We start from the raw sequence: 24,599 nt of genomic DNA on the forward strand, positions 1-24,599 counted from the left end.
AACCAACCCTCTACCACCCTTTGACTCAAATGAACATTACTGTAGCTGAAGCTTTGTTCACATTTATCTTAAATCATCCCAATGGGACAGGTATTATTTGAGAAAATGAAAATGAAAACATTCTTCTGATAATGTTTCTAAGCTACAAACTGACCCAAACTTCACATCAATGCATTTGATAAGATGATTAGGTGAACTCTATAAAGCACTTGGAGAGTATAATTTAATTGGATAAGGATGGAGTCATTAAAGAGATCATCACACATACAACTTTGCACTTTGTTGGGGAACAAGGCATGAATGCCCGTTATCTCCTTCTTTATTTGCTACCTATATAGATCCCAGCAATATCCACATATCATAACATAAAACCTTCAAACATTTCTGTACTTCCTTCATCTTGTTTCAGAAAAAATCTTAATGTAAAATAACTGGGAGAGGCCGGCATAGACACATTATACCAACCTTATCTGGACAGCAGTCACTTGGCTTTACAGAAACTGATGTATTTTCCCTAATCTGAAGTGGTTTGTCTGCAGGAGCGCGTGTGTATTGTGTATAGTATATACAGACATCTGTTTCCTTCTAGGTCGAAGGTGGAAAAACCTCTGGTCCGACCCTACCCGATGACTGATGGAGTCCAATCAGGATCTTTATTTGAAGAAGGGTATGTAGGTCTCTGTGTTTGGGGCACAGTGCACTGGACCTATATGTAACCCTGTCTGTTCAGCACCAGACCTCCTCATTCCAAGTCTTTGCAGTCCCCTAGACTGAGACGCAGACCACATTTCACTGGAGGGGCACAAAATGTTTCTGGAAATGGTTTCAGGGTTTGAGGCCTCACTGAGTGTTGATTTTAATTGAGCACAAGTATGTGCGCTTGATGTATGTAGGCGTGTGCTCTGTTTGGGGTTGTTAGTAATACATTGACGCCATTTCTACAAATGTACTCATACTACTAAACTTGCAAATCATTACATTGTCCACAAGACAGTGTTATATATATATATATTTATAGGTTTTGTCTATGAATGTGCAGTGTTTCTGTGACACATAATGACCACACATACAAACACAGAGACACATCTGCAGCGTATTTGTGCATCTGCATTTGTGTTTGTGATTTTATGTGAGTGTGCATACACATGATAAATGGTGTCCATCTGTCTCTGTGTGTGCTTGTGTGTGTGTGTGTGTGTGTGTGTGTGTGTGTGTGTGTGTGGGGTCGAAAGAGAAAGGATCATTCACACAGATGATAAGACTCATGGTAATAAACCAACCTTGAGGAGGGACTTATCGAACCTTGTATTTGCACCTTTGAAGTGAATCTTTGCTTGAAGTGAATCTGAGCTACATGAGGCCTATTCACAGTTCAGTATGTGACAATTTGTTTTGTAGGTTTCCATCCAGCAGCTTCATTGGTACTTAATGATCATATACCCCAGGTCTGTATTCTGCGTGCCATTCAATGAGTTATGAAACAATTCCATTTTTTTATAAATATGTGAAGGAAAAATCACATTAAAGTGATGATGTTCTAGAGATAATTAAGTGACATTTGTGAAAGGTTCGCTTACTTGTTGGTAATAACAAAACTCTCCCAAAGGTGAACCAAGAATCAATCTCAGTTCACTATTGAAAACAATGCAACATTTATATATTTAATTTTATATATATTCATCATATATCATATAATGGCACACACACACACACCAGCGTACTCACAGGTGCACAAGTGTCTTGAAAATCCTATGACAACATGTGTCAGAGAGAAAGGGTTTTCATTCTTGCTGGGTGATGGCCCGGTGAAAAGCATGCTGTTTGGCGGACGAGCTGATATATTTGCAAATAACACGGTAATCTCCCCATGGCGGGCCAAACATGCCACTGTTTGCTTGCTTATTCCACATAAAAGAACAGCTCACTCTCATACACAAGCAAAGGCAAACATTCCCTTTATTGTGCAGACTCCCCCCCCCCCCCCCCCCCCCCCTCTCTGAGCCTGGGGAAGTGCTGCGCTCACACACTCACCCCGGAACAAGCCTGGAGGTCTTCAGACCACACACACAGAGCAGTGACTTTCTTTCTTTTTCTCCTTCCTTTCCTTCCTCCCTACCTCCTATCTCATTCCCACTGTTTTATGCGGTCACTCTCTCTCTATCACTCTCACTTCATCGTAGATCTCTCTCCCTACACCTTTCCGCCTCTCACCACCTCTCAGCCCCAGCCTGACCATGGCTGAGTAGAGGTTGTGTGCCCGCTGTTGCATATCTGTGTCTCCACTCTGGCAGTGTGTTCTGCTCCTCTGTTTGTTTGAAAATGCTGATGTGAACTGCAGAGAGGACGGTCACTTAGTGTGATATTTGTGCCTGTGAGACCACCCAGCCAGCCAGGCAAAGACACTGGGAGTTAAGGCTTTATTTTTCAACGCCTCCGCTGTTCCCAGGGCCTCAGGGTTGAATGAGATTAATCCCTCTCTGTCACCAGTAGGCTATGTGTGATTATGACACAGCTTGGATAGTACTGAGATGTGTAACATCCAGGTGAAAGACGGGATATGTAAACAGAGTGTGTCCTTATTGATTAAGCAGGGAGAAAGAAAGAAAAGTGTGAGTCACATGAAGTAGGATTTGTTAAAGCGATTCCCTCTAGTGGCTGTGGATGAAAAGTCAAGGTAAGGAAACCTAAGCTCCTTGAGAATTTCAGTGGTATAGGCAGGTGATTCCCAACCAGGGGTACATGTCATCAGGGGGTTCTTCTGCAGTTGCCAGCGAGGGGGCACATGGAAAACTCGACTAATTTGAAATACAATCCACATAAACTATGCTCATATACATATGTGTTACGGAGGTAAATAAACAGCAAAATAGAATTACAGAATTGCATGATGCTGATCTTTAGGAGAACAAACCGCTACTCGAAGTCTTTTGTTCCTTCTGCTATCAGGCTACGAGATGCCGACAGTTCTCATTTTATACGATATATTTTTTTTTTTTTAATTCAGCCATTTATTTTTTCATATTATTTATTAATATAGAAACTGTAACATATGTCATTTTTTAAAAATCTACTTTGCTTGTTTCATTCTTATTTATTTTACTTTTTGCTGCTTGTTGTTCCTTGACCCAAGTATGCTGATCTGTTGACTCTGACATATGATTACTTTGCCTGTGAGTTTTTCAGTTGTGTGTATGGACTGGGTACGCTGCAAAGGAATTGCCCTTCCTTGGATAAATAAAGTTGTCTGAATCTCAATCTGAATCTAGTAAAGTGAGAGGGACCAGTAAGCTATCAAAACCCGCTCACAGTACATACCTCTTTATGTACAGTCAACGATTCTAACACATTAACGCCATGTATTGCACTTGAGGGCATCTCTGAGACTACTGCAAGGGCAGCCACAAACCAATTGAAGATAGATGACCAGATTCACAATGTAGCACATGTCAAAGTAGTTAGATCTTGTCTTTTTATGCAAGTGGAAAGAGTTCATTAAGGCTTCTTAGAGGAAGTATAAAGGAATAAATGGCCCTGACCCGGTTGGTCTGACATGGTAGCTGATACTGTGGATAAGGAGGCCTGAACATCGTGTTGGGTGGCACCATATGTGAGCTGAGGATTTACAGTGTCTCCAGACCACACACAGACAGACCGGGAGAGGGAGGGATGGATGAAGGGAGGGAGGATATGGGAGAAGTTGCAAAAAAAAAAAGAAAAAAAAAGGAGGGCAGGGAAAGGGAGATGGATGGTAGGAGAGAGTTATGGAGTAACTGCTGTAAGTCGCTATGGGCACCAGGGCATTGTGAGTGTGTGTGTGTGTATGTGTGTGTTTGTGTGTGTATATGTGTGTGTTTGTGTGTGTGTGTGTGTGTGTGTGTGTGTGTGTTTGCGTGTGTGTGTGTGTGTGTGTGTGTGTGTGTGTGTGTGTGTTTGTGTGTGTGTGTGTGTGTGTGTGCGTGTGTGTGTGTGTACACTGCATATATGAGTGGGTGCTCATAACCAATGCCCACATCCCTGCTAAATTATACAGAATTTTCTCTCTCTAAATTTTCTGAACTAAATTTACTCACTGCCTGAATAAACATCACCAGCTTAAAAAAATCAAGTTTGAACAAACAAGAAATAGCACATAATTCCATCAAGGTACAGTATTTCAAACACAACCCAACTCTCCGAAGCCTAAACTACACTGCAGAATTAAGGCTGTTGATTTGTGGCTCCTCTGCTGCAGGTTAATGTTACTGAGTTGGTCAGGTTGTCAGGTTCAGCACATGTCACTATTTTTCTCCATCATGCATTAGCAAACAGAACAACAATACCTTGGGCAAAAGTGCATGCAGTGTGTTAGATGGACAGTGCATTCTAGAAATGCCCCTTACTGGACTGCAAAGCCCAGCCTGTTGATCTTATACATTGCATATTATACAGGGAAAATAATAAATCTGTTTCCCCCCACGTCAATAATTAAGTTTTGCTATCTTTTTGCTAGGTGGCTGCTAACATTTTCTGCTCAACTCATGATATAAAATATGTGTACTCCTCACATTGTATGAGGAGCCTATATAAGTTATATGACAATAAACTAAATGTTTCCAGAGAGCCTCAGAACAGTAGGAGGAGAAGTGGCACAAAAAGTCAAAAGATGTCCAGAAGAAGAAGAAGCCTATAGAAGCATAGGATAATATCAGTGTATGCTATCCTGTAAAACAGCTCTGCTACATAGAAACCATATTTCTTTAAACTTGGTGTATGATTATATTTTACAGTCTGCTTCGACAGGCCCCACTGCAGTATGACTGACAGATCTAAATAGAAGATATCCTACAGTATCAAAGTAATAGCGTAAAGGAAAATGGAAAAATTGACAAATATGCCAATAAATACAGATTTGTATATTCTTCGAGCTAGATCCTTTGAGGGGCCTTTCTCTGTGATTCACTGTAAAATTTTCCAGCTCTGACTTGCGTCTTAGGGGGAGTGTAGTGCAGCTATGAAGAGAAAGCAATGTGTGCTAAATGGTGCATAAGCATGGCTTGGCCTGGCCCTGCAAGCCCCTCTGGACCCCATATGGTGAATGTGTGTGCGCTACATGCATGGACGCATGGCCTAGCCCTCAGCAGGACTGCTCCCCACCAGATAACATCCCATAAAACACTGACACACACATGCAAACACACACGCATAAGGGCATCTTGCATACCAGTGTAAAAAAAAAATGCTCCATATACATTACAGGGTTATCTGCATCTATCAGACTATTATCGGTCTTAAATGCTGTTTCCTGGAATTTTGTTTACTAAAGCTAGTTATATGCAAATACACAGACATATATGTATGAAATTGTATAATCTCCCAGCCACACAAACACATAGCTATATTAAACACATATACATTCACCCACGCACACAAGTGTCCCATTCATCTTCTATCTCTCTTCACACACAACATCTCCTGCAAACAAAATCCTTCCAATCAAGACAGCAATGTACCCTTGTCTCCACATCTCCCCTGTAGGAACTGAACTACTACAGACAACACGTTGTACTCCCCCGATCCTGATTGTGAAGTGGGGAGTGGAGGGGAACATAATTGCATGCTTAAACGCCTGAGAAACGGACGTCCAGTTCTGCTGAGCTGGTGCTTTTTGTGTGGCCTCATTGTTGGGACGTGCAGTCATGCAGCTCTTTGAGTCCCTGTCAGTGTTCATGTTGGGCTAGGGGTGGTTCAGAAGAGTGGAAGAGGGGGAAATATTGTCTAGCAGCCAGATATTTCATTCCAAGACCAAGCACTTTGTGTCTGTTCACCATGCCTGGCAGGAAGAGGGTGGCTGTGACCAGAATGGAGTAAAACAGAGACAGAAATCAGAGGCTCTTCTCTCTTTCTGATGAATTTCTGTCCTCTCGTTGTCAGCCATTTAATCAGCTGTTTTAAAGGGGCCTGTGGAGCCTTTGATAGTAAGACACAAACTACACAAACACAAAGACACACACACATCGTATAGACATGCACACACATGCTCAGACGCCACAGTCAGTTATATTTTCTGGTTGATGTGCTTAGTGTGGCCGAAGTGGACAAACAAAAGGCTCCTCTATGGGGTTGCAGTGTAATGAGAGGCGGTTTGATCGTAAATATGTTGCTCTACAAAGTTTTCCATCTCACTGCAGGACAAAAGGGACAAGCCATCAAATTCAGGTCATCAGAGGCTTCCACGTTGTAAATCAGCTCACTGAGCAGAATCAGTTGTGTCATCATGGCCGTCTGCGGCCTAAAAGTGGTCACCAGAGGTAGCAGGATTCCCAGGCCACAGGTAGCCGCTACTGCAACAGCAGTGACAGAGATGAGGATAAACAAAGGAGCAAACAAGTGGTTTCTTAAATTTCTGATCTCTCAATTCATTGCTTGTAGTTGTAGGTCTCAAAGCTCTGTGACATTTTCAGAAGAACTCAAGCATCAATGGTAAGTATGTCTGGTGTGTAAGTGAGTGCCTCGAAAGAAGAGGAAAAGACTGAGACAGTGTGTGACGGAAAAAAAGTGGGGGCGATAGAAACAAACTGCATTATGTTGAGAGCTGCTTGGAAGAGATTCAAGGTTTGTACAACTCAATTAAAAAGCATTGCAGCACTTTTGTTGGCTCCAGCCTTGCTGAATAGGCACTATTTACAGCAAATAGCCATTACTTTGAGAATCCCAGGAATTGCTGAGGGTGATAAATAAGATAGAGTTAAGATGATCATTGCATCTCAGAAATTATTAGTCTTCCAGCACAATGCAAAGTTACCATGAAACTTACTTACACTGGGACTTGGACTAGTCCATTCTCAAGAGATGTCGTCATGTCAACAAGTCATGGACACAAACAATGCAACAAAAAAAAGGAGCAAAAAAGCAGCATAATTTCTCAAAAACCAAACAAACGGGGCAAAACATTTAACTGTTCCATTTTGTGGAGTAACTAGTACAGAAAATGTGACATTATGTAAAAAAACAAAAATCCACACCATTTCCTTTGTAACTCATCACATTTAATCATATGCAAGTGTATTTAGTATGATGATGTTCCAACTACTGTAGTCAAGTTAGGTGGCAAGAGATGAGAGGACAGGGAAGTAGCCAAAACATCATAACCAATATGATTCAGTCCCTTTGATTAAAAACCATGTGGGCTATGTTGATTTTAAACATGTGACATCATATTAATCCAAGTGTTTTCAGTTTCTTTAAGTGGAGACACACTCACACCGTGAATGAACTGTTAGAAACTAATGAAATGGATAGGAAAGCAAGTGAAATGGCAATGCGAGAGAAGACAAATGAGAATTTAAAAAAAGGAAAAGCATGAATTATCAACCTAATTTTCCATCTCTGCAATCAATGCTTATGAAGCTGAAACTGTCATTTTTGGCATGGTTGTAATTGCTTTTGGCCCATGGCAGACTCTCTGACTCATGAGAGAGAGGCGCTGGAACACAGATGGAGTGTTTCCGAAGCTCCCGTGAGCAGGACAAGACCTCCATTCAGGTCCTCCTCTCCAACCACTGATTATGACCAACAACAGAAGTTTAGCGAACCTCAGGTCCAACACTATGTTTTATTCAAATCAAACCTCGATTAATCTGACTGAGATAAAAGTTATGGCTGCAGGAAACACCTCATGCAGGGAAAAAAATAAGTTTGTTTAAGTCAATCCAGGTGGGTTTCAGGAAAGCCAGTGGGGAAATTTCATGGTGGATGCTAAAGAACGCACCCTCCTGACCTGATTAGAATAAATTATGAAACAGTTCCCTTTCAGTCTTTAGTGATTATGTATGAATTATGATGAAACTAATCTAACATAAAGAGACACCTCAAAAAAAAAAAAAAAAGTTTCTTCATACGCATAACTTACCACATTTCAGAGAAAGATGTTATTTCACACAGCTACACTCACTGGCAAACAAATCTACAAACAAAATATAATGCATTTATATAAACTACACAAGAATATATGAATTAGTTCAACCAAATACAACATTTAAACTCTGCTTACACTTTAATACATCAACACTAATCCCAAAATTTTATAACTTAGCTGATTATACTTCTGTACTTTTACTTGAATAAAACTGTGAATGCAGGGCATGAGTAGTTTACAATGTGCTGTTTCTACTTTTACTGAAGTAAAGGATCTGAAGACTTCTTCTAGAACAGCTCAATAGATGCATGTTTGCCTTTCTTCTGATTTGTTGCGTGATCATGAAATGATTCTGTGAAAAGTTGCTCATTGTGACAAGGGTTGAAGATTCAAGAATCAAAAGAAGAGCACAGCAAAGTGACTTCAACTTGTATATAAACTGAAACCCTTTGTGCCATGGACTGATTTTTACCACACCAGAGAAAATCTATTCAATTTTCATTAGATTCTTCGTCTGTAGCGTGTTTTTCTTTTTTTTTTTTTTTTTTATCTTTATCTGCTGGAGAGCTGTCAGCCTTGTGTCACTTTATAAATCAAAAATATTTACGGTTTTTCATAAAATTGAACATATTAGAGTTTCCACCAAATTAAGGGAGCAAAGCTACTTTTAAGTTTCAAAACTAACACCTCATTTAAAAAAAAAAATCAAATCAGAGCCCAGCACAACCCACTTGATACAGTCACTCAACAAAATCAGCTCGCCTTCTGTGAAAATGACTTTTGAAGAAAACTTGTTATCTGCAGCCAATGATCTATTTATCCCAACTCTATCTGGTTGAGTAGTAATGTTTTATTGCAAATGAGGCCAGGGAAGGCCCTTGTGGTTCAGTGAGAGAACAAGTGTGTATGAGATCTAGTGCAGTATGTAAACCGCTTGACATCAGTGTTTGGGCTTTCTTTATGAGAACATCTGCGGCAGCTGCCCTATAAATTCCCAGTGTTGAGAAAACAGGAACAAAAAGTTCCATTTTTGTATGGCAGTGTACCATGGCGAGAAGCGGACCTTGTCGTGCCTCATCTGGAGCACCACAGCCAGCGTTTAGGGAAAGTCAAATCGGGGATGGAGAACTGAGACAGTGTTCCTGTGTGTTTACAAATCTGTTCTGCACAGCAGCAGACAGCCTTAAAGAGAGCTTATTGACTGCCTTCATATCAACCCCAGACGACAGACAAACATATCTCCTTGCCTTGCTATTATTGTATTTCCAAAGACCACCAAGCCTCAGGTCTTTCACATATGTTTACTTAACTTTTTCCTTTACTTTCACTTTCTGTCAAGACTTGCATGTTATTCTCTTGACTGTTGAGCAACATTGGTTGATATGGTATTGCTGTTGTATTTCCCCTCCAAGAATCTCTGCGGTGTCAGTGCTGGCAGCATCTGCACTCTGCACTTTTACCCCAGCCTTGTGGTCACATCTTTTTTTTCAAGCTGTGGGTAAATAAACTGATCAAGTATTTAATTACATTATCCATGTAGCCTAAAGAAAAAAAATAGCATACTATCATTACTTACATTGAAGTGAAATGAAATGTCAACCAGACCACGAATTATGCATTTTATCCACTGATATTTTATGCATGGACGCATTAGGTCATACACACTCAAAGCTATTCACTCAAAATACCAAGAATAAGTATAAAAGAGCACCAAAATAGGCAAACCGTACCTGCACATGACATTAAAATGTGCAGTTGTATTATAAATTAAACGTGGCATTATGAAATTTCACAATTAGCACACCTAAATAGGCTACTGTTACTCATTAGGGCGTTCAATGACCACATCTGCACTCAGCACAAGTAGGACAATAAAATTAGGCAATACCCTCTAATCTGGCATTTTTCATTATACAACGTGAGGAACTACAGAAGAATTATACTTCATGTATATTATTTATTAAATGGAAAGGTAATTTAGATTCTGTGCAGCACTTTCAATGCAATGTTCAAAAGTGAAATTTGTAATGGGGAAAAAATATATCGAAAGATGAAAACATTAATTGTTTTAAAAACATTTCTTAAAGTGATGTATAATTCGTTGCGTAGACTTTTTAAATTTATTTGAGAGCGGTGAAATGCTTGGAAAGTGCGGAACTCGATGTGAAAATACATAAACATTCAGCAAGTTGCAGTTGAGCAGCTGCTGCAGCTGCGGCTGAGGTCCTGTGTCTGTCTGAGCCTTTTTTTCAGATACATGAACATAAACGGAGGATAAAGTATGAGCGACTGATTCAGGAATGAATTTTACATGAGCACATGGGTTTCTACTCTTTTTTACCTGCGATGTTTTCGTTTGTTGCAAATAAAAGCTAAGCTAACCCAGCTAGCTAACAAGCTATAGTGACTTCTCCTCCCCAGGAAGAAGACAATGCATCCTGATGGCTTCCACTTCTGCAGCTGAAAAAGGTTTGTAAGGCGGGTTTTCTGTTATAGCCACATCTCTGTTGGTCACTGTTTTCCAATGTGACGATGCATAAAGCCTCTGTAGCTACCTTTCATAATATAAACCCACTAGCGTTAACGTTAAGCTACTTTTCAATGATACACACCAGTGAGTGAATAGACTTTTGATCAGTGGGACAAATTGCTATATCAGATGGAATTAACAGAAATAATATCGGTGTATCGCTGTGGGTATAAGTCCATGAATCCCCTCCTGTAAAGATATTATCTCATATATCAAATTTGGATTCATTTTGCTTGAAGTACTGATTGTCATGCTCTTTGACACGCCCCAAAAATAGCCATGTTCTCTTTGAACCTTTGATGAGGGAAGTAGAAATTATATCTCCAACTATAATCGAATAATCATTTTAAAAATTTTAGTATTTGCATCTCAAATGCTTTTCTTTGTCACATATGATAATAAACTGGATATCTTTGCGTTTGGGCTGTTGGTCACTAAAAAACAAGACATATGAAGACATCACTTTGGCCTGTGGGAGTTTATATCAGGCATTTCTCACAATTTGCTCCCATCAATTAGTCGGTATTGGAAATAATCATTAATTGCAGCCCTAGAGGGAAGTATTGTTATACTTTTAAAAAGCTGTGTGTTGCAAAGCACAGTAAATTAATACAGTATCAACATAATTTCACAGCAACGTGGCATGAAGGTGACAGTTGTCTGGCTCCGAACCCGAGAGATGGCACCCTGCAAGAAGCCATTATCCAGAGACTGACCTCCACCTTTCATAGTAACGACACCACAGCATGGGTGATATTTACTGACCAAGATAAAGATGCCGAAGAGGAAGAGGAAGCCATACCTGTCTCAAAACTCATTAGACCAGAATGGAATCACTTCACCCAGGAAAAACCAGTGTTTCCCAGCAGCGTCACAGACCCCAGGCTCTGTGTCTCGTTAGAGCTGAGCGATGCTGATGAAGACAGAGTCCCTTACACCATCAACAGATACCTGAGGGATTACCAGAGGGAAGGTATCAGGTTCATTTACAACAACTATGTCCGTTCCAGTGGTTGTATCCTGGGGGACGACATGGGCCTTGGAAAAACTGTACAGGTAAAAAGTACATTGGCTGCAAAACTAGTTTAAGAAGTGTTAAAAGGTCTTCATTTCCTCTTCACATGTCTCTCTTGGTTTTTTTTTGTCTTCACCACTTTGATCTTGTCTTAGGTCATTGGTTTTCTTGCTGCTGTGTTGCACAAAACAGGCACATGGGAGGACATCAAGAACAACAGGCCTCAGTTTCTGCAGAGTCAGATCCCCTCCATACAAAGTAAACCCCAAAAGGTGGGTCCTGAAATATGCTACTAACATGAAAAATTTGATAAATAATAAAAAAGCTAATTTGATGAAATAAAAAACAAACACATTTCTAATTTCAAATATCAGGTGCATTTAATCAAGTGTAGCAATAGTTTAAAGCCACAAATATTTATTTGAGTTTGTTGTTTCTGTGATCTGATCTAGGTGTTCCTCATTGTGGCCCCACTGTCAGTGCTTTATAACTGGAAAGAAGAACTGGACACATGGGGTCATTTCCAGTGTGTGGTGGTCCACGGGCTGAGAAAAAAGGAGGAGCTGGCTCGCATAAAGAAGGGACGCATTGAAATTGCTCTCACCACCTACGAAACTCTGCGCCTTTGTCTGGATCAGTTTAACAAGTATGAATCAAACTGAACACACAAGCAACGAATACCACAAACAACATATTTTCTGTATACATGCATTTTATTTATCTTTTAAAATACATTATAAATTCATTTTTTGAGATTTATATTTTTTGGTACTAAAGGAATTTGACTAAAAATATACCTGTGCCATCCCTGCAGCATAGACTGGTCTGCTGTGGTTGTGGATGAGGCCCACAAGATAAAGAATCCAAGCTCTCAGATCACTCAGGCCATGAAGGAGCTGAAATGTAAGGTCAGAAGTCCCCATTCTACTTTATAGAAAATACACTGACTTGTGCCACCAGCATAATAAGCTGCTAAAAAAAACCCATCAAGCTTATCTTTGCATTTGGAGCCAGCTTTTGATGCTAGCTTTGCACCTGTGTTTCCATCAGATCAGAATTGGTCTCACTGGCACCATCTTGCAGAACAACCTCGAGGAGCTGTGGTGTGTCATGGACTGGTATTTTAAGAGATTTGTTATATCACTGCACGTTTGCATATTTACATGCACAATTAAGTCATTTTGTTCCCTGTAGTGGAACCAATATGATAGAAATTTGAAAGTTGTTGCTGCAAACAGTTCCCGTTAGCTTTCATACTGTGTGTTTTGTATTCTATTTAGGGCCGTACCTGGTTGTCTTGGCAGCTTAGGACATTTCAAGAACAAGTATTCAGATCCAATTGAGCAAGGGCAGAGGCACAGTGCAAGCAAACGTGCCCTCGCCACAGGGAGGAAGACTGTCAGAGCCCTGGTGAGGAGGATTGCTCATTGGTTCCTCAGAAGGACTAAATCTCTCATCAAAGGACAACTACCTAAGAAGGATGACAGGGTAAGATTGGTTAAGTCAAACCAGACTTTATTGTTTTTGTGGCTTTCTATTCTTTGGAATCTCACAGTTCACCATCAACAATGTTCCATTTATCATAATATTGAGATGAAGGTCTTTGGTGTCTCAAAGCATCCCTCAAAGAAACGCTGTGGTGTGTTTTGTCCCAGGTGGTGTACTGCTCTTTGACCAGCTTTCAGCAGACTGTGTATCAGACAGTGCTGGACACTGAAGATGTAAAGTTGCTGCTGAGGTCTTCAGAGAAATGTGACTGTGAAAGTGGACGCACTCGCAGAAGCTGCTGCTATGAAGTCAGTTCCCGCCTTGTACCATCATGTGCCCTTCTGTGCCGTGAAATGTGTTGGGTCAACCTTGAGTGTTGGGGTTGAGCTATTTTTGACATAGTTTCAGGGAGTGTGTTTGATGCTGTTTTTAACTTTGCATAGTTTTTTTGTTCACTTTAAAGGATCAAACCTAAATCACACAAAATACATTTTCCCACTTCCCTGTAGTGTTCTCTAGCTGTGCAGATCAGATTTGTTTTCATCTGTTATGGTGTTGAAATAAAGTTGGAACCAACTTTGTGTGTAATATAGGTGAACTGAGCCTTCAAGTATCGAAGTTTTGTATTACTGCATAGTATTTTTTTATACAGAGCACTACAATACAAATTCACAACAGCATTAGATCTTTCTGTTACTCACAATTTGATTGATAGGTCCTTAAAATGCAAGGAGGAATCCTTTAAATTATTCTTTTGATTAAATATCAGTGTGTCCATTTTAAATTATAATATTGTTTTCTGTTGCAGAGAAACTCCAAAGGTGTTAAAATGAAAGGGTTATACTTTAGTTACTTGGCCATATTGAGGAAGGTTGCCAACCATGTAGCGCTGCTTCGGTCCACTGCAGGAACCAGCAAGAATCAGGTAGAAACTTGTTATACTGAAACTGATTTACTGTACTAGTTCATTACTGTTATCTTTTGGACAAATTCTCCAGACTCCAGTAGTTCCTACCACATTTTCCGCATTGGGTTTACTAACACGGCTAATTTGTCTCTTCTAGGAAAAGTATTTGAGTGCCATTTGTCAGATGGTATTCCAAAAGTTTCCAGACTTTGCGCAAAGATGCAAAGATGAATCATTTGAGGCATTGTCGGACCCAGCTTACAGTGGAAAAATGAAGGTACAGTTTAGGAGCAAAACCTCAGTCATCAGCTGATTATTACACTGTTTCAGTGTGAGTTAATGTATCTATTTTCCTTTCAGGTTTTGCAGAAGCTGCTCAAATATTATCTGCAAAAGAAAGATAAAATACTTCTTTTCTCTCTCTCAACCAAGGTAAGTACCATGTTTGCGTGGGTGCTTTGTGCGTATTGAAATCAGGGAATATAGATTTTTTTTTTTTGTGCACATGTGATAGCAGAGATATTTTGTGTGAGAGCTGAATGAGCAGCAGGGCAAGATTTGATCCGTTAACAAAATTATTTGATTCTGTCAGTGCTGTCAGACAGTGATGTCATCCAAAAGAGATTTTAGATGGTGTCTGAGCTGGAGCACACTCATTGGTTTTAGAGTTTTACGCCCAGTCACATTGATTCTGCTTTTTCAACAAGGCAACAGGCTTGAACTCTCACTCTTAAATGCCACTGCAGTTAGAGCAGATGACTTAATAGTAGCAGGAGACATGGTTTGCTCATGACATAGATTAATAGGTAAAGCCTTGAGAATTTATAAGTTTAAGGGTGATTAGAGTCTCAAAGATAATTAGACTCTGCAGAGTCTAATGGTTGCTGTCACCTGAAACGGTATGATGATATTTGTGGATGCTATGAGGTCATATTTTCATGGACTATGTTTTGCTTTTTTGGGAACCAGAGTCTATACAGGGCAAGGCTCAGTATTACCCCTACAGTGTATCTCTAAATATACAATCCAGGGGGTGTTACTCTTTATTACATTTGTTTGTGTAGCATCTACATTTTATCGCTCATACAAACACTTCACCGTGGTGTTGAATAATTCACATAATAGAGTTAGAGGTTGACACTGTCAGTTTTTAAACATTGATTAATGTGTTTGAAACCCTTTACAATTGTTCATGTATTTTTGACCTGTCAGTTGCTAGATGTGCTGGAGAGCTACTGTATGGCAGAGGGGCTGGACTACAGCAGATTGGACGGAACCACCAAATCCAAAGACAGAGTCCAGATTGTCAAAGAATTCAACAGCTCCTCTCATATCAACCTCTGCTTGGTTTCCACCATGTTAGTAGACCAATAAAAATTAGAAAGAGAAGTAGTATATAAGGCCTTTCATGGTCCTTTTACCTAAAGTGAAGATCTTAAATTTTTCAGTTAGTGTTTATTTTAACATAATACAAAACCTTGAATCTGCTGATAACTGACTCTTTGTTCCCTCAGGGCGGGTGGTCTTGGTCTTAACTTCGTAGGGGCCAATGTGGTAGTGCTGTTTGACCCCACCTGGAACCCAGCAAATGACCTCCAGGCTATTGACAGGTAGGCTGTGGGCCTCATTTTGACAGACTTTACAATTCTACACACACTTTTACACAGCTACAGCTGTTTTACTGCATCTGAGTATTTTCTTGTAGCTTCCCCCTGTGGGATTTAAAAACTTGATAACATTCTGTGCTGATTGATGTTACATAAGTGTGTGTGTGTGTGTGTGTGTGTGTGTGTGTGTGTGTGTCAGGGCATATCGTATTGGTCAGTGCAGGGATGTTACTGTTCTCAGGCTGATCTCATTGGGGACCGTTGAGGAGTTGATCTACCTCAGACAAGTTTACAAACAGGTACTTATGACCATATAATCATAATCTCAGCAACAAGACACTTTTCTTAAGTTTTACATTTATATACTGAATACTATTCCACAAGATGATTTTATTTTCAACAGAAAGTAGTTAAGTTCAGTGCCTTATTTTGATATTTTTATAACCACATATCCATACATTTCCTGTATGGATATGTGGTTATAAATTTATTATTTTGATATTTTTATAACCACATATCCATACATTTCCTCTCCCTCTACCTTCCAGCAATTGCAGTGCTCCGTTGTTGGCAAGGAGAGCTCCCGGCGGTATTTTGAGGCAGTGCAGGGGCGTGGTGTCCATAAGGGGGAGCTGTTTGGGATTGAAAACCTCTTCAGGCTGCAGACCCAAGGGACATGTCTCACACGCAAGATACTAAAGGTTAAATAGCTCACATGCATTTTATTGTTTGATTGATGATGTGTTCTACTGTAGTGTACTGCCTCAACTCACCTGACCCCACTAACTTGTATCTCCAGTCACACTACAAGGTGTCAGAAAGCCGTCAAAAAACTTTCACCTTTTATCTCTTATATGGTCACAAGAGTTGTAATAGGGGCCCTTAACTTAAAATGTTTTTGGTTTGATATTAGTAGTAAAGAGGCATGTTGCAGCTACAATTATTGCCTCTGAATATCAACACTGAACTGATGTTGTACAGCGAAATATTTAAGTTTTACTGACTGCCTGTCTCTTTCAGCGAGAAGGACAAGTGGAGGCTGGTGTAATGACAACCAGCACACACACAGGCGAAGAGAAGGAGGAGGACAGGAAAGGAGTTCGCGTGAGTAACTCTGCTGTTCTCAGAGACCCAGAACATAGGGCACACATCATTCCCATCCCTCACTCCGTCTTCTTTTCCCAGGCAGCCCACTCATCCTCCCTTTCCCATGTGAAAGAGGGGATACCTCAAACAGGGACCTTCCTGTCTGTCAGTCAACCAACCCACAAAATCTCATGTAACTCTCGTTTAACATTTCCTTCCATTCTTCTGTGGCTTATCATCTTCCTATTCCATTTAAGGGGTTTACTCCAAAATGAGATATGCTCCATTTATGAGAAATAACAGCTCCCACTCTGAGGAAATTAGATAAATTATGTTACGTTTAAAGGAAGAACATGGAGAAAGTATTAAGTCCCCTCATCCCCTCCAAAATATATCTCGTCAGTATCATGTAGTCACCCCATGCTAAGCTTTTAAGGTAGCTGTAAAAAGTTTGTAGTTTCCTCACAGCAGCTGTGGTTAACTTGAGTTCGGGCAGTTAGAATAGTTTGATGTGGTGGAGGAAAAGGAAGAAAAAGATCAATACACTGATTTCATGTCATGTTAAAACTGGAAAGCTCCCCAGAAGTAATGTTTTTGCCTCAGCTAAGACTATTGACAATATACTTAGCAGTAGTTTATTATTTTCATAAATTTCTGTTGAGGATTTGATTCTTTTTTGGGCATGAAAACCTGAGGCTTTTGGAATCCATCTTAACTTACTGAGGTGAAGCAGAGCACAGTCCTTGTTCCCTGTAAGTGTGAAAATTTACAACATTTTTACTGCAACCCTCTGAGCACTTGGGGCATGAATATTTAATACTTCAAAAAGTTTGCAGTGCTGTAGATTTTGGGTGGAGTACCACTGTAAGACCTTGGCTCACAGAAAACATTTTTACACTCGGTTCTTTGTATTTTAGCGAAACTGGAGGATGAGGTTCTCTTTGTCTGCCTCTCACTTTCTCACTGATGCTGTGTGAAACAGCTGGATATAATTACTTGCTTGTCCTAATGGAAGGGGCAGACCACACCGAAGTCTATCATCTCTTTTCAGCTATTTATTTACACAGCGATACCCCTTATCATCCTGTTCCCAGCCAGGCCTGTGCTGTTCAGCACACTGTCCTTTTTACAAGGCTGCTGCTCCACTGAGGCCAGTCAGATTCTTGTAGAATACACTGGGGTGCTTCAACACGCACAGAAAGAGGCTTGAGGCGTGTAAACACACGGGCACTGCAGAATTGGAGGAAAGTTATCTAGTTGGCAAATTTTGAGAAATTAGAAACGCTGTTGGTGGCCGCTCTCATAAAAGCCCATTCATATAACTCCAGGAAATGTTATGACCCCTTTGTTTTCTTCATATTACATCATGATGGAGGGCATGTGTCGCACTGATGTTTATTATGATTTATTGTTGCAAACATCTGTCTTGTATTACACAATGAAATGCCTCATGGGCTGGGCCATTGAAAGATGGCATGAACAAGGCAAGTGCAGAACTCGTAGCCTTTTGTGGCAATTTGTAGCTCTGTCTTTCAACCACAGTGTATATACAGTTTATTATCATTTCTCATATCAGTTTCTTGTTCTTGCACAATCTGTGCCAATCTGTCCACACTTTTCTTTAGCCGTTTGTTTCAACTGTTATATTTAAGGAACCTGGAGACTCTCCACCTGCAGAGGGCCTTGTACCAAAAGATGAACCAGCAAAGGAGAACAGAGATGCATTAAAGATCCCCAGAGGGGTGCTGGACTTCAGCAGTGGGAGTGAAGAGGATGAGCATAAGTTCAAGAGGAAGTCTTCAAACCTCAGTGCAGTGGATGGCAACATGGCAGGGAATGCTGCCACTGGTCCTGGTCGAATGAGTCTCCTCCAGCACGGCTTCTCCAGGTTCCTCGAAAGGGTCAAAGGGAGACCGGAGTTGGGTGAAGAGGACAGTAGTCCGGGGGTCGAAGAAAGCCTCTCTGATACAGACGCTGAGGATGACAGGAAATTAAGAAAGAATGAGTGTACCTCCAATACAGGGAATGGAACTGTGTGTCTCCCGAAACTTGGAACAAAAACCTTGGACATCTCCAGTGGTTTAGACAAAGAAGACAGAAGGAATGGGAGTGGGGTAAGACACGAGAAGGTTTCTCTGTTAAAAAAGAGTGATGACAACTCCTCACCAGACAAAAAGCCCAACAAACTTAAAACAACAGTTCCCCAGGGGCACTGCTTTGAGGGTTACTCTGATGAATCCGAGGATTTCGACCTGGAGGCAAGCACACGGCCCAAGAAGGACACATTAATCTCAAACAGTAAAGTGAGGAAAACTTCTAGTGTAAGGAACAATACCAGAACCAAATACACAGAAGCCATAGAGACATACACATCTTCAGAGGATGAACACACTCCTGTTAAGAAAGGGAGATCTACAGGAAGTCACTTCACATCTCCACAGACAGAACGATCTAGGGTCGAGATGCCAAAAGATGGGCAAAGAGCTGCAACAACAGACAGGACAGAGAGACAGAGGACAGACAGAGGGATGACCAAAGCTGTTTCATTTACAAGTATGAAAAGTCAAACATCTCCAGCAGCCAAAGGAAAAGATGGAACAATCGATAGTGTGCTAGGTCAGAGTCAATACCTATTTTAATATGCTAATAACTATTTACAAACTTAATTTCAAAACGAATGATGTATATTTCTGTTTAAAGGGGGCGTGCAGGAGGTGGCGTATACCCACTCCAACCAGCGCGTGGTGGGTGGGAGCAAAGCAGAGGAGCTGATCAGTAGAGCTGCTATACGAGATGTGTTTGAACGCAAGATGTACTCTCAGCTCCCAGCCAATCACCTTCTAGGAACCCCAGAGGTACATACCACCGTAACATTGGTCTAGTTCAGTGATTTTTTTTTTTCAGGCATATGATATTGTGGTTGTATCTGCCACAGCTTCAATCCAGCACTATACTGCTGCATTGATGATGAGTAAAAGGATCAGTTCACCCAAGATAAAAATTAAAAAAATTATATATATTTTTCCTGGAATGTTATATAGTTTTGCTTATTTGACAGGGCTTGGAGGGAAATGTGATTAGATCCATATATTTACATTTGAAAAGGTGTAAAAGGAATGTACTTTTCAAGAAACAATGTGAGGATTTTACTCAATAATCCACAGACCTCACTGTAAACAGCATCATTTGTGTGTTCATTGTTTGGGTCAGAGGCAAAAAAATAACTAGCTCACCCTTGTGCTGGTCACTGCCTCTATAAAACTTCCCTGTTGTTTGCTTGTACCAGAGCCTGTCAGCAACCCCGCCAGACAGCCTGCCCTACCCTGCCGCTGTCAGGGTGGAGAAGCCAAGTGTGGACTATCCGGTCACCTTCACCAGCAAGAGCATGTGCCACACCAGACACACCACCTTCATCATTGGAGAGACTCCCCAAGCCATACGCAGGTACTGAAAAGGTGTCAGTGGACGTGAGGTGAAGAAAAAAGAATGGAGACAATAGTAGCTAGGATAAAGCAAAAAGGTGAGAGACAAAGAAAAGAAGCATATAGTAGATGGTGAGATATGATGGATTTACCATGGGAAGAAAAAGCGAGGGTAAAAGAGGTGGTAGGTTATCAAAGGAAAATTACTATAGATAAGGGAGCCTTTAACAAAAGAGGAAGCTTGGGTGGGAATAAAGAAGGTAAGTGGAGGAGTTGTAAAAAGTGGAGTAGTGGGGAGGGAAGGAAAGAAGGCAGGAATTCCTGGCAGTGTAGGGAAGTAGGCCAAAATTCACCACAGATATAGTGTTTAGCGCCCCCACCTGGGCCTCAGGAATTGTGTGTGTGTGTGTGCATGCGTGTGTGTTTAGCAAAGACCACCTCTGAGCTTTCCCTTCCACCTATTTCCCAGCATCATGCCGTAGATTACGCAGTTATGTTCATGCCCAAGGAGTGCAGCAGTTTTCCCCTCCACAACCACAGAACCTCCTGAGACTAACCAAAAATGATCGCCCGAGGACTTCCAAACCCACACTGATACACACACACACACACACACACACACACACGTCCTAACAAGCATTTACACACACTTACAGACACACAGTACTCAAATACACACCTCTGTCTGCATCACCTCCGCCCCCTACTTTTCCAAACACTCATATACAGACACACAGACACCTTTGTGGCTCCAATCTCGCTCCCCAAGGGGAAGACTGTATCTCTGCCCAGAGGCTCACCAGGAAGTAAAAAATACACACTAGTTATATTGATATCCCCTCAATTAACCTCGCTGTTTAATGATGTAAATCCACATGCACGTCGTGTTTTACTGCTGTTACCGTTATTTATTGTTTTTCCAGTGAAAGCCACAAATGGTAATAACACCATCATAATGCTGCTGTACCAGCAGTGACTTTGAAGTATTTCTGTCCCCGAGTCTGGTTAGACCAAAGTTTTAATGACTGCCTAGGAGCTCAGGAAAAACACCTCATACTGCATGGCTGTTTGGATATGAGCCTGAATATGTGGAGAACTATTCATCTTAGGTTGGGCCTGACGGACCCGCAGAATATCTGATTAATAGTATGGGCCTTGTGGCTTTTTAAAGACATTTTACGTGTGATTTGAATTGCTTTACAGTATGCACATGTGTGCCAAATTCTGGCCTCAGACTAACTGTACATGTGTGAATATGATGTATATTTACAGGAAACTGAAGACAAGTATCAGAAGATATTAGTTATAAAACATCTCGTTACTGTTCATTGTCTAGCATCTTTTGGGCGTTGATGATTTTTTATTCTCATTTCTGTCTTTGTGTTTTTGTGTGTAGGCAGCAACTGGAGGAAATGGCGGAAAAATTCAAATTTCCCTCAATTCATCAGTTTGTCGTGGAGATTTTGAGAAGAAACTCAGCTCAGAGAGTGGCCTGGCTACGACAGTATTACACTTCACTGAACCACCAGGACCTGGCTAATACAGTCACAAAGAACTTCCCCCAGTCAGATTCAGGGCAGACTACTTCAGCTGCTGCCTCCTCAAGATCCACCAAAACAGCTGCCAGAAAGTCTCACACAGAGACCAGAGCGCCACAAATGGATGTTCCAAAAGCCACAAAGAAGCCTAAATACACTCAGAAGAATCTGGAACACAAAACTAAGCCTGAAATCCCACAGGACAATGTTTCTGTGCCACAGAAAAAGTCTAGAATCCTACAAAATGATGTTTCAGATCCCCAGACAAACCATGAAAACCCACTAAATGATGTTCTAGAACCTGTAAGTAATGTTCCAAACCCTGAGTCAGAGGAGCAGGAGGAGACGGTCCACAGTGCCAGAGGACACAGGAGTACAAAGAGGGATAGTGTTTCTAGTTCTGGAGCTGGCTACAGAGCTGGTGGTGGTCTTGGCGTGGACGGGGCCAGCAGCAGTGGTCTGGGGTCTGGGAAGGCTGCTGCTTTCCTGAACCACACAGACAGAGATACCCCTTCTTCTCCGGACCTCAGCCATGGCAGGTCCACCATGTTATCCAAACCCACAGCACAGGAGAGGGAGCGAGAGCAGAAATCGTCTTCCAGGACCAGAGACACTTTTCAAGGGCAGAGAGGAAATTCTCAGACCCCTTCTGCCTCAAGTAATCATTCCTTCCTCACAGATCTGATAGGAGACACCTCAATCCTTGATGATTTGTTAAAACCCAAACCCCGGGGTGCACAACGGAGGAACACCCCAAAAACACCCCCTACATCCTCAGTGTCAGCGAGCACAAGTCTCGCCAAACTTTCTCCGTCCAGAATAACTCTCTTAAATAATTCTGGTTCAACAGGCCTCTTAGACCCTCTCTCCTCTCTTAGCTCACACACACCATCTACACACCAGGTCAATACACCGGTGCAGGCATCAAAGGCCGGTCGCAAAGACTTCTGGGACATCCTGAATGAGGGTAATGAGGAGAGTATCAACAGGTTAACAGACCTGGCAGAAGTGCAGAGAATTTGTGTGAACACCAACTTTTCAGCTAGAAGTAGATCTGGAGAGGAGGAGAGCAAGAGTCTCTGGAAGACTAATGAAAAGTTCCTGTGGAAGAAATAAGACAGAAGATACATTTTGGATTTTTTTTTACTTTTAGGTTCTAAGGGAGGAAAAAACTTAAATAGATCAGATTTTCTCAGCATATTTTATTATTCCAGAATTGTACATCATTTATACTGTTTTAAGAGAAAATAATAATGACTTGTATAAACAGGGTGCAGATGCTTGCCTTGTTTGTTTGAAAAATGACGTCTGTCGATCAACTGCTTGATTCAACTAATAAGCTTATAAAAAATTGCAGCGTCACTGTTCACAAACTCCTGCTGCACCTGACATGATGTTAAGTGGATGATTTGACAGAGGAAACCAGCCAGCTGTTGGCATTAGCCATTATCGTTATCGGATACCATGACTGCCACCCCAGAGCTGTTGGTGGCCCTGCTGAGATATCGCTTAAAAAACTCCTTAATGGCTGTTACATCTCTGTCACTCTGAACCCCCTCGCTGCCTCCCACTACCCATGAGAGTGTGCATATTGTGTAGATGGTGTGGTTCCCCTGCGCAGTAATCTGATAGTCTGCGGCTCTGCTCAGTTGCGCCTCAAACGCCCCTTAGAGTGGAAGCTGCTGCGCTACTAGTGAAATAACAATAAGCAGTTGAAGACAGTGGAGCTGGGAGAGGAGGGGTGGTGAGTAGTATTCACACCCATCCTTTCATCCTACCTCCCACGCAATTAGTTGATGTGTGTATCTAACTTTCCCATAGTGAGGCACCTCTCCAAAAATGATTGACATATCAAATTCATAGTTTTACAGTAATATGAAAATAATCACGTGTGTGTGTGTGTGTGCGTGTGCGTGCGTGCGTGCATGTACTGAACTCCACAGCTGTGTTTGACCTCTTTCAGCTGCCGCACTGAAGTAAATAGAACCCCAAAGAGAGCTGCTCTGTGGCAGTGTTCTGTTTTCTTTAGCAGAAATGAGAAAGTGCTGATAGCTATCAATAAACAAGAGAAAGGACTTCGTGCCTCAACAGAACTCTCTGCTCGGTAAATAGTATGTGTGTGCGTGCGTATGCATGTAGACCTTGTGGGTGGTGGATCATGAGTATCTGCACACACACACACACACACACATTACTGAGGCCACACATCTGTCACACCTGTTCAAATCACAGACATAGGAGAATAAAAAGCCCTTTCTCTTATCCCAACCACAAACCCTTCCCTCTCTACTTTTCTCTTTCTGTTTCACCCACAACTGAGATTTGCAGATCCCTATCTGTCTTTTTGTAGTCATAGTCTGGTTCAAGTGAGATAGCAGAGAGGCTTAGCATTTTACTGACAACAGAAAAGTCTCACCAATTGACTGACGGTGGTTGGAGGCTAATGGAGGCCAGCTAACATGGCTCAGTGGCAAACAAAGCTTATCCTTAATGCTAACTGCAGGATTCTGACAAGGATCTGGAGTGAGACTTATAACCAGCATGAGTGATCAGTGACAATGTCTCAAGTCAGTCTGATGAGTGTATTTTATTTTATTACATGCCGTGTGGTGCAATTTCCCACACCTAGAACGAGTGATGAGAAATACCACCACAGAGACGGCGTGTTTTTCCAGTTCTCCCATTAGTGTCTTGTCTCTTTGTGTCAAGGGCAGGGTGAGAAGTCTGTTTATATTTCCTGCCACTATAACCTGGGTGTATGTAAGTCTGTTAGAAACTGGACAGTCAGACAGAGCGGCAGAGGGAAGGCCTTGGCCCTGTAGGTTTATTTGCAGAAGTCAGACTGTGACACCAAGTTTGATTTGATTAGTAAAAAGCTGTGAATGAGTGTTGACCCATGCTGACCTGGGCCTCCAGGCTCAGGTTTCCATACGCTTACTCTGCAATGTGTTAAGAAGGTCTGCAAACTGTCACTGATTAAGAACTGGCTCTTGTACAAATGCATTAAACATAAAAGCACTGTAAAACTAGGCTTCAAATTCAAAGTATTTAGCTCTAGCATTATATGTCTGTGTCTAAATAAGAAACAAGAAAAGTAAAAACAAACAAACAC

The 24,599-nt window shown here is 41.3% G+C and overlaps 1 protein-coding gene across 2 annotated transcripts; it reads left to right on the top strand.

The window, feature by feature from the left end:
• Positions 1-10,088: 10,088 nt before the first annotated feature.
• On the top strand, positions 10,089-22,767 carry ercc6l2 (excision repair cross-complementation group 6-like 2). Of its 2 annotated transcripts, XM_056376373.1 has the most exons (20): positions 10,089-10,363; positions 11,059-11,480; positions 11,595-11,711; positions 11,892-12,085; positions 12,254-12,347; positions 12,490-12,557; positions 12,720-12,927; positions 13,095-13,235; positions 13,736-13,852; positions 13,992-14,111; positions 14,195-14,266; positions 15,047-15,192; positions 15,349-15,444; positions 15,641-15,740; positions 15,990-16,142; positions 16,462-16,545; positions 18,180-19,143; positions 19,228-19,382; positions 19,814-19,971; positions 21,346-22,767. In XM_056376373.1, exons 1-20 carry the CDS (start codon positions 10,336-10,338, stop codon positions 22,601-22,603), a joined length of 4,695 nt encoding a protein of 1,564 aa, XP_056232348.1. In that variant the 5' UTR covers positions 10,089-10,335; the 3' UTR covers positions 22,604-22,767. The 2 variants fall into 2 exon arrangements, with proteins under 2 accessions (XP_056232348.1, XP_056232349.1); XM_056376374.1 differs by lacking the exons at positions 10,089-10,363; positions 11,059-11,480; positions 11,595-11,711; positions 11,892-12,085 and having other exon boundaries at positions 12,297-12,342.
• The last annotated feature ends 1,832 nt before the right edge of the window (positions 22,768-24,599 follow it).

This window comes from Seriola aureovittata, chromosome 5 (genome assembly GCF_021018895.1).
Source record: "Seriola aureovittata isolate HTS-2021-v1 ecotype China chromosome 5, ASM2101889v1, whole genome shotgun sequence".
Taxonomy (NCBI): Eukaryota; Metazoa; Chordata; class Actinopteri; order Carangiformes; family Carangidae; genus Seriola; species Seriola aureovittata.

Coding starts and splice junctions, on each gene's coding strand:
- ercc6l2 (XM_056376373.1), top strand. CDS start 10,336: ATGGCTTCCACTTCTGCAGCTGAAAAAG. Junction 13,236..13,735: donor GCAGAAGCTGCTGCTATGAA/GTCAGTTCCCGC, acceptor TTTCTGTTGCAG/AGAAACTCCAAAGGTGTTAA. Junction 16,143..16,461: donor TCACACGCAAGATACTAAAG/GTTAAATAGCTC, acceptor TGTCTCTTTCAG/CGAGAAGGACAAGTGGAGGC.